Source organism: Crocodylus porosus, unplaced genomic scaffold (assembly GCF_001723895.1).
Source record: "Crocodylus porosus isolate Cpor-Errol unplaced genomic scaffold, CroPor_comp1, whole genome shotgun sequence".
NCBI lineage: Eukaryota > Metazoa > Chordata > Crocodylia > Crocodylidae > Crocodylus > Crocodylus porosus.
The window spans coordinates 132822311-132832758 of NW_017728931.1; the positions used below are offsets into that span (position 1 = coordinate 132822311).

Genomic DNA, 10448 nt, shown 5'->3' on the forward strand with positions numbered 1-10448 from the left:
GTTTTGTTAGTGCTGATCTTGTAAAGTACAGGTAGCTGCATTAAATCTTTATTTTTTCCTTTAAGGTTTATATGAGCATAAAGTACTTTAGTTTTTCTTTTTCTTTTAGAAGAATATCCTATTATACAGAAGAATCGGGCTGCCCCCTGTATCCATGCTTCTTTTATTGTCATTTTGATTAGCAAGAGTATTTAATTTTAGATCCTTACTCACTTGCACGGAAGTAAAATACTCCTTTTGATGCAGAGTTTTGCCAACAGAAAGTGTCTGTAGAAAGATTGTTAATCTTCTCTGTTTGAGTCTCTAATATTTTTGAGTCTTAGTATTGCAATCATCAGACTCATGATCCATCCAAGCACACAGGGTTGACCAGCCAACATGTTGTAATACAAATTGCCTTGCCCATACTAGATGTTTAACGTGTTAATTAACACACCACTTTATGCTAATGAAGGCATGCAGAGCATGGACAGACTTAACATTTCCGTCAGTGTTGAATCACAGTATAACGCTTTTGCTGTGTAACCAACATTTTTATGTACTTCTGTAGCAGTGCAGGTAGTCACCTTTTTAGCACTCTTTCATTTATTCATTCAGGGTTAGTTACAGTGATATAGCTCTCTTAGTTTGGTATAGGAGGAGGCTGTAGAGGCTCCTATAGCAATATAACATCTGGTGCAGTTCCTGAACGTCGCATCTCTCCCATCTTTTAAAGCACTCAAGGATTCTGTCATCTGTAGCCATACATTGGATGCTTATCTTGCTGGGATCCTCTGACCCCAGCTGACTTCCTGCCCTTTGGGCAGGGGGCTGGACTCGATGATCTCCTGAGGTCCCTTCCAGCTCTAATGTCTATGAAATCTGTGAAATAAGGTGGGCTCCCTTGAGCCCAGGCATTGAGCAGCTGAATGAGAATTATGCATCTACATTAGAGAAAAGACTGTTCTTTGGTTGGGCTCAGTCAGCATTCTCCATCTTCCAGGTATAGACAAATGCATACCCAGCCTGATTCTCCACTGCCCTATGTATGAACGGTCATTTGAATGCATAGTGGAAATTAACTGCTCCCTGGAAATAGTAGCAGCTAACTCCCACAGCTAGTCCAAAGGTTAAGGCAATGCATCCTCTGGTGTATGCTCTTTTTCTCTATTAACATGTGTTTGCTGGTAAGTGTCAGCCAAAGGGGCATTTAAGGTTGACTCCTATCAGCTAACTCGTGTTTAAAATACAGATTGCACTGTCTATATTGTGGTTTTGGCTCATTATAGTTAATGCACCTTAAGTGAGGGCAGGTTCTCCTGCTACCATAGTGTACAGTAGATGGTGCTCCTGTGACTGTTAATGCCGAGTGCTGGGCAGTGCTTAAATAACCTGGCAACCTCTAGGGTGCCCAATGGCTTTGGGTGGAAGAATGCCTTAGAGGTGGGTACTAGTCTTACCAAATCAATGTGAAACAAACTGAAGAGCCTCTTTATATCTTCCTCTGCTGCTAGCTGCCCTTCCTGTTGTACTCCTAATCTATTTTTAGATTACACATTGCTCCAAGTGTCATATTACTGAATGTTAAATAAGAACAAGTTATGCTACTTTTATAAATTGCATCTGTTTTCTGACCAACTTGACTCATTACCACTGACTTGGAAGGCTTTATAGGTTTGGCCCACAGCACGCTCAATTCCCCATAATAGTAAAAAATGAGTGCTTCTAATCTTCCCATTTTAATGCCTCTCATTTTTATGCAGTGCAAATGTAAATTCAAAATGGCATGAAACATAATGAAATATTAAATAAATCTTGTAAGGTCTGTCCCATTCAGGACATGAGATATATTATGAGAAATATAGTGAGAAGCATTTAATGTTGCTAAATATTTAATTTTGCTGGCGGTGGGTGTAATGTGCAAAGATTTGAGTATTGCATAATACATACAGTAATTCATAGATGTAATGGTAAAATGTCATCTTAATACATCATTGTGCAGTGCTATCATGTTGGCATAATGTAGAAGAATTAGGCTGCTATGGAGATCCATCATGTATGGGAAGGGAAAAAGCGTGCTTTCTTAAAATTGAAATTAAAAGCACTTGACAGTATTGCATGTTTTGAAAGAAGAAAAGATGGTAATAATGGCAATAGAATTCAGACCTGTATACTTCGCCTTTACTAGTAATATAATATAGCAAATGCCAGTCTCTAAATTAATCTGGAAATCTCCTCACGGGTTTATTCTTTATCCTGGCAATATTTAGGAAAATTCCTAGGGTGACCAAGATGAAAGATAGTGAAAATAATGGAAAAGTGCTAAATAATCTACCTTCCCCAGTAAGCACAGACTTGAAAGAAATAAGTTGTATACCAGAGGGGACCTTGTAGGGGGTGAAACGCTCACCCTCCCAGCAAGATTTTAAGCTTCTCATTGGGAATTTGCTAGTCTGAGCTCTAGGGCCATCACAATTGTAGTTGAGGATTTCTACTCTTTGAGGTTAGCATGGCAGCTGTCAATATTTTCAGCAAAAATGATTCGCCTCTTGAATGTTGCAGCCAGTCACCTGTAAAATACCCAGCTGCTCACAACCCCCAGGAGTAATGTGGCAGGAGTCCAGCTGAGAACAATTTCCCAACTCCATTCATGCAAACTTCTGTAGATTCAGCAACGTGTGCAGACCTCGATGAATCAGGTCTGTGTAGTCTATTACTTAAAACAGGAAGATGGCGTGGTGGGCTTCCAGGTCGTGTGCCCAGCTCTGTTCTTGTTTTTACTGGGAAATTTCACCTGTAGTAGGGCTCCCCAATTCTGATGTGGATCTGGGTTTTTGGTGTACTTCTGTGCAGTGCTGCATTAATACTCTTAAATCTCCCTTTTGTTCTTAGATAACTGATTGTTACCCTTTGTAGAGAGTACTTTGGGAAACCTGCTTATGCTTGTAAGAGAATGTAGCTCATTAAAAACTCTGCTTCTCTCTCTCTCTTTTCAAAGGGGTCTTGCACCTCAGAATAAACCAGAGCTGCAAAAGGTGATGGAGAAGAGAAAACGAGATCAAGTGATTAAGCAGCAGAAGGAAGAAGAAGCACAAAAGAAGAAATCAGACCTGGAAATAGAGCTACTGAAACGACAGCAGAAGCTGGAGCAGGTGAGCAGGGAAATGGTGCTAGGAGGACTAGAACTTGGTGAAGAAACTCACTGCTGGAGAGAAGAATAGGCTGGGTTTGCTAGGGTAGTTGGAAGTACCTTCTGTGCAGGTATCTACATGTTGTCTCTGAACCCCTTTCAATTCTGAATGGACCATGTTCTTTCAGCATCATCATGAGATACAAAAGTGTTATCTTCATTTAACAGGTTAGTGAATTGAGGTACGTGGCAGATAAAGGCCATATCTGCACTAGGAGTGTTTTACTGGTGTAACTCTTTGGGCAAAACCCTTGTAGTGCAGACACAGCTACAGTCACAGTTCTTTTGGTGCTGTAGGTTAGGCTGGTTCAGTAAATGAAATACTAGTGTGCGCACTCTTGTAATGGCAGCTGTATTAAGAGCTTAGCATCTAAGCAAAGTCACATTTCCAAGCAGCACTGCTGTGCCAGCAAGAATTAGCAAGCTAGTTGGGCTACCATAGCTGAGGATGGAATTGAACCCAGATTTCTGCTGAGGATGGAATTGAACCCAGATTTCTGAATCTTGGTCTGTGGCTCTACCCTCTTCACATCTTTCTTCACTCTCCATTAAAGAACTGTTGAAGCTAGTTGTTGTTTGGTACATCCTAACACAGCCAGATACAAGTTCATACATCTCAGAGCAAAGTACATAGGTGACATGTACCTGATTGGTTTCTGGGAAACAGTCCCCACATACTTTTTGGTCATAGCAGAGAAGATATTGGACACAAGTCCCAGTGCAACACTGGAGCTAAGAGCACAAATGTGGCTATAGCCCAGAAAATGTCAGGCAGGTGTATTTTCTCTGTACACAACGTAACTGTGAGCACTGCTGGGAAATGTGCCTAATTCTGGTATTCACACTTCAGAAAGGTTCAGAATATTTCTGTAAGAATAATTCGAGAGCTGGGAAACATGCCCCTAGATTAAGAAACAAAAGCAGTTCAGTCTAGTGACAGTTTTATGCAGGACGAGGTACCTACACAGAGATGAGACTTCTGACTGTAGGTGGTTAGTAAGCCTAGTAGAAAAAGGCTTAATGAGAGCCAGTACTTGGAAGCTGACAATATAGAAGAGGTACCAGCTATTAATAATAACTAAAAGTAACTTATAATTACCTGCTAGAATGGGGGTGGATCCTCCATCCCTCAGTGTCTTTAAGATGGAATATGTTTCAGTAAGAAATGCTATAATCAATTCTATTTAAGGGTTGGGCTTGATGTACCAATTATGAGGAAGGGGGGTTCTTTGCCCTGTGTTATGCATCTGGTCAGACTGGGTGATTTAAAAAGGTCCCTTGTGGATTATAAATCTATCACCAGGCCTCTTTAAAAAAATATTTTTAAAAAGTCACTTCACTTGCAGAGCTGGGAAGAAGGTGCTTTCCCCCTATCCGCTGGGGTTAGATGCACTGCTCTGCAGAGGGACAGCTGCCAGCCTCTGTCTCTCTCAAGGTGCGTTGTCTCTGCAGTAGGTGAGCATCTAAAGTGCCCACAGACAGAAGACCCAGTCCTTGAAAGCATCACTTCTCATTTTTAAAAAGAATCCATTTGAATAAAAAAAGTTTGAAGAACAATAAGATCCACCTTAATAAAAATCCAGTTAAGTCGGCTAATATTCTAATTAAATATTAATTAACTAATTACATTTCAAGCCTAAAATTGATATGCATTAACGGGTAAGTGCTGTCTTTGCAGAAGGAGGTGGATTCTGTTTATCTGGAGCTCAGCCTTTGCTTGGTAGATCCCTGAAATGCCCTTGGCTGGCTCAAGTTCAGATTCAGAAATGAAAACCTTGTTTGCCAGAGAAAAAAGCCCTTCCCATAACAAATAGTGCTGCAACTCTGGGAGCTCTGTAGGCAGGCCTGACACCATGATTCATTGCAGAGCATAGCAATTCTTTATCTTAATAAGATTTGTCCCTTGTCACAGAGCCCGGAGGAGGGAGAGCCTGTTCAGGTAGGTGCTATACAATCCCTGTTAATCAGCAGGGAGACCTTGGTGTATTCAAATGAAACATTGCTTTCAGGATTGCATTTACCATTCATTTTACAAAGATATGCTTCTTCCGGCTTGTCGGCTCCTAGGTTTCCTGTCAAGTTGTAGGGCTGCTAGTCTTCCAAATGGTGCATAAAGCAGCCAGTCTTCTTTGCCAGTGCATGGCTGCAGTGAATAACTTCATGTCCTACCATTTTTGGATGATTCCACATAGAGGCAGGAACTCTGAGATTGTAAAAGTTCAAGGAATGGGTACTAATGGAATCGAGGGCATTCAGGATAGGCAAAAGATACCTCAGGTGAGGCACTTACCTCCATGGATCAGAGCCTGGTCACCTGTGTTCTCTCAGGGGACAGGATTGGCAATCCAGGAGCGGAGCAGAAGAGGAGAGGTTATCTTTTTTTAACTAAAGATCGCAATGAGAATTTGTTCCCAAACCTCTTTGCCTCATCAGACAAGCAGTTTGCCCTATGTACCAAAAGTGTTCCCAATTCTAACACAGCTTTGAAGAGAGATGGGTTTGGAGTGAAATGGAAAACAAATGTAATCCAGTACTCTTGATTAAAGCCTCTTCACCTTTTTGTGGGGTGGAGGAGGGGGGAAAGGCAAGGGAAATATTTAATGTACCCTCTGCCATACCTGAATCTTCGAAAATAAGCTTCCTTCTGTAGTTTTGCCCTGCAACGTGATCATTTCATTTCATTTTATTTTTATATGCAAATCTCTTTTAAGCTGGAACTTGAGAAGCAGAAGATACAGGAAGAGCAGGAAAACGCACCTGAATTTGTAAAAGTGAAAGGCAATTTAAGGAGGACGGTCCAAGAAACAACAGAAGCCCCAGACTCCTAGAGCAAGCACCGGCTAAGACTGCCAGCGTTCCAGTGGTGGCTGCAGAGAGAAATTGTCTCAAATTTGCTCACAGTAGAGAGGATAAAACAGCATCCAGGTGACATTTGCTGAGGATGAATTTTGAATTTCTGGAACGTGTATGGATTAAGACTGCAACATAAAATGATTGAATTCGCCAAACACAGACCTGAGACAAATGGAAGCAGCCTGTTGTCAGTTCAGGGTTGTGGACATCTGAAGTGCTTAATTGGAGACTTAAAAGAAACCAGGGGCCCTAGATAAACCCCTTGAATGTTGCACTGCTTGGTTTCTTCTAATCCCAGTTTAATGAAGACATCAAAGTTATATTTTGCTCTTTTTTTTTCTTTTTTAAGGAAAAAAAAATCCTCTGCTAGTATTTTATGGAGTTTGGCTGTGCAGTAAACTTCTCACCGTCTGTCCCTTTGGTCTGGGTCAAGTCTGGTTGGGAAGTGTGGATTCATGCACTTAATTTTAATAGGTGTTTAAATCCAGAGAGGAAGTGGTGTAGTTTAATCATACCTGAGCACCTTGGTTATCTGTTACAACAGAGGAAATTGGTGTGGGGAGATGGGAATGCTTGCCGTTCAGCAGCCCTGAGCAGCTAGAAATGTTTTCAGCCAAATTTCACCTCCGGAGGCACATCTAGAATTTGGTCCTTGAGAGACCAAATCAGATCATTTCCCCACTTGGGCAGGTCAAAATCTGATTTTTTTTTTGTTTCCTTTCTACCATCAGACACTCCTTTATCTTCCACAGAGGAATTGCACTGGACAGGCCTGTGCAGCTCCACCTGTCCACCTTGATTTTTCCCAGCTCCTACAGGAAACCAGCCCTCACTTTAGTTGTTATATTTTGAAATCCTGCCCATTTTGTTGATGTGGGTTTTCTTTCTGTGCTGTGAACCCCAAGATCCAAACTCAGTATTACTGGGTTGGTCAGGACCTGTAATCTCACTTGGTGCGACTGACCACAGGCCCATTGAGCTAGGGGAGTGATTCTACCTGTGAACTCCCATTGACCAGAACAGGGATGGCGACCCAGACCTGCTACGGAGGGAGAGTTAAATTGCTACTGAAATGAGGAACCTTTCTTAATTTTGCTTTATGAAATAGACCTGATTTACCTCATCTTTCCTTTGCCTCGTGAAATGAGGGACTCGCATTACCACTGAGTTTTAGGGCTGGATTCTGTCATCCTCGGGCAAGTAGTCCCTTGAACTGCTCTTGAATAAGGCTCTACTTTGTTTGATGAAGAATGACAGAATTTGACCCTTTGTGTTTATGACTACTGTTTTTTTCCAGGGCATCCTGGAGTTGGGCATGCGGAACAGATGATGGCTCATGTAGGCTCAGGTCCTAAGCTGAGGTAAATGGGTGCACGTGTCTTGAAGGCCTTAGAAACTAGAGAGAAATGCTCATCACACCAGTGACAATCTGGCTGTAGTTTTTGCCATCAGTTGCTAAACAGAAATACATCCTAGCTTGTGCTTACACCTGAGCTCGCTGTTTGAGAACACGTTCTGATAATATGAAGTGTGTGCGTTTCTGCATAAGAAGTTTTATTGTATTTTTCTCTTTTGCTTTCCCTTCTGCATCCTAGAAATTAAATACAACTTCAGTTTAGCAGGAGGGGCATAATGCTCCAACTTAGCTATGCTTTCTGGGTGCATCTGTCATGTTGTTAAGATCTAGGTATTTCTTATAGGACACAATCAAATTTAGAAGTAAATTAAAATTAAATTGTGACACACATACTACCGTTGACTAGATTTACAGCACAGCTCATGTTCAGAAGACTGAATGCTAAAAGGGCTTACAAAATTGTTCCCTTTATGGTCATACAAGAGGCAAAGGCCAAATATAAGGATCTTCCATGCTGTTTTCCTGCAAAACAAAATTCTAACCACTTCAGCTTCTTTCCTTCTGTACTTCCTTGGGAAGGAAGTCGTCTTCCTGTTGGTCAGCCCATTGTTCAGATGCTCACGCTGATCAAGTGACTTGGCTGCTTGTCTTCTGTCAAGACAGCCCTACACTCTTGTTTTATGTGCTGCATCCTACAAGACAGGACTGTGAAAAATGCTCCCTTAGAAATCCTACCTTGATATTTAGCCACCCAATCCCTGCCTCCTCACGACCTTCTTCATGTCTGCTGAACTCCGCTCTGCAGCTGCTGTCGTGTTCAACAGGCAGGTCTTCAGCAAGAGGGGAAAAAACACCCATCTTGCCTGATCAACTTGTTTTCTCGGAAGGAATATAGGCTTTACCACTGCCTTTCCATGTGTGAGACAGCCCTGCTACTCGTAGCCACTGGAATAAAAGAAATCGGGGTCTAAACCCAAAATACAGGGAAGTCAATGGGAAGATCTTTAATTTCAGTGATTTTTGGATTAGGTGATTGTGGCAAATGCAAGATGGATCTTTTCCACTTTCTCTTCTTATTGGCTTGTGATTCAGGGTAGAGTTTTTCTTTCACAGAAGGCTTGAAAACTCCCTTGTACATAAAGTGTGAAGTAGGCTTTCTTTTTAATTCAAATTCTCTCTTGCTAGATTAAATACTAGTAGATCGTCGATGCGTGTGCTAGGACACCGTAGAATTCTTTGCCAAGGAATCCCAAAGTCTATTTGATGGTGTTTCGAAAGGCAAAAATCGGTCATTAAAATCAGGGTCCAGCATTGGGCTAGAATGTGCGGCCCATAGATGGGTGACCACTTAGTCACACCAGAAGTGCCATTGTTTTCCAATGGGGTGCTTGTGCGGAGGGCAGTTTGCCCTTCTGAGTAAGGGATTCCTAATTTGGCCCTTAGTTTTTTGGAATTTTAAGCAATCCTCCAAGTGTTCCATTGATTTAAACTTTTACCACTTTTGCCTCCAATAGGGCAAGACTCTTTTTAACCCTTTACTTTTTGATACTAGGATAGTAAATGTAGGGTTTTGTTTCTAGCTCCTAAAGCTGGCTTTAATCTCCTGTTGATATATCTCCTCCTTTGAGTGTACATATATAAATATATATAAATATAAAAAAGGGAGCCTTAATGGATTTGTTTTCATAATTTAATATTTTTTTGTATTTGCTCTTGTATAATGGTTTTTAAAGGTATGATGAAAAATGAGGGTGGAATACTTAGAACCAAAGTTAAGCTTAATAAAATCTACTATGTGCTTGGAATATGCAACTGTGTCTGTTATCACCTGCTGAAATGGAGTTTCTGAGCTGGGCTCAAAGTTTTCCAAGTTTATTTAAATATTATATTTTCTCTTTTTTTTGGCAGGGAGGAATTTCAAGGTCATAATGACTTGGTTGCTTTGAATGGCAGCCATATTTATATGTGCTAAATTATGAGCATATCAGGTTAGCAGGTGCAGCTAAATCTTGCAATCATTTTGCATCCTATTTTCAATGGAAGTCATTTAAGATATGGACAGAATATGGAGAAGCAATTTGAGAAAGAAAAGGAATGCAAAGCTGTTTAGCTATTGCCAGTGTGTGGAGGGGAAATGTTAGGGAAAATTTTAATGAGATTAAATAATTCCTAGAAACTATCACACTCAGGTTTGCTACCCTTCTTAGCGCCAACTGGATAAAATTCAGTCCGGAGATCAGGGAGGTTCTACCACGGATACATTTTGCCCAATAGAAAAAGCAGTGAGAGGAGTAAGTAGGGTGACCATATTATTTTTAAGGAACTGTTGCTCCATCTCCCTGCCAGACTGCAGCCTGCACCCCTGTGATTCTGGGACTCCGTTTTAATTTTCACCAACCAGCCAGGACCAACTTATGAAATCCGGGAGTAATCTGGTCGAATCAGGATTTACGGTTACCCTAGGAATAAGAAATGAGAGTGGTCCTGGGTTTAGTCCTGCAAAGATGCTCTGAAGTCAGAAAAACACTTAAATGTAGCAAATGGGATTATTCAGGTGTTTAAATTTAAGCATGCGCTCAAATGATTTGCTGGATTGGCCTCAGAATGCTTAGCAACTGCAAGATTCAGTCATCTGAGAACAAGATGATGATATGTTGAGGCAGACTGGAAAAAACACAGGGAGAAATGGGGAAAAGGAGGTATGGGTAAGTGAGTGGGCCCCAAACCTCCCCTTCTATTCTGAATTCTTGATGACAATGACAATGTTGACCTGAGCACTGATACTAGCCCAGTCAGGTACAGAGAGGAAAAGAGACAAAAAGAAGTGGGTCGAGTGGAAGGGGGAGGGGAAGAGCAGTGAAATCAGAGCAGATGTCAGGAAATGCTTCTTCCTTCAGAAAGTACTCAGCGTGGGGAATGGATCCTGGCAGTGTTGCTGGAGTGGAAACACTGGAGCTGCTCCAGGAGCTGTCAGATTGGTGGGGGAAGGTAAGAGGCAATGGGGTGTTAATACAGAACCTGTCAGAAATGTGGCCCTGTGCTGTCCCCCAGCACACTCCACCCCAAACT

At 41.5% G+C, this 10448-nt stretch overlaps 1 protein-coding gene across 5 annotated transcripts in view; it reads left to right on the forward strand.

The window, feature by feature from the left end:
- Positions 1-9191, forward strand: part of FAM107B (family with sequence similarity 107 member B) — a 78018-nt gene extending 68827 nt beyond the window's left edge. For all 5 annotated transcript variants that reach the window (XM_019543675.1, XM_019543678.1, XM_019543674.1 and 2 more), the window contains exons 3-4: positions 2978-3131; positions 5881-9191. In XM_019543675.1, coding sequence (XP_019399220.1) covers positions 2978-3131; positions 5881-5997 — 271 coding nt within the window. In that variant the 3' untranslated portion in view covers positions 5998-9191. The remainder of the gene's footprint in view (positions 1-2977; positions 3132-5880) is intronic.
- The last annotated feature ends 1257 nt before the right edge of the window (positions 9192-10448 follow it).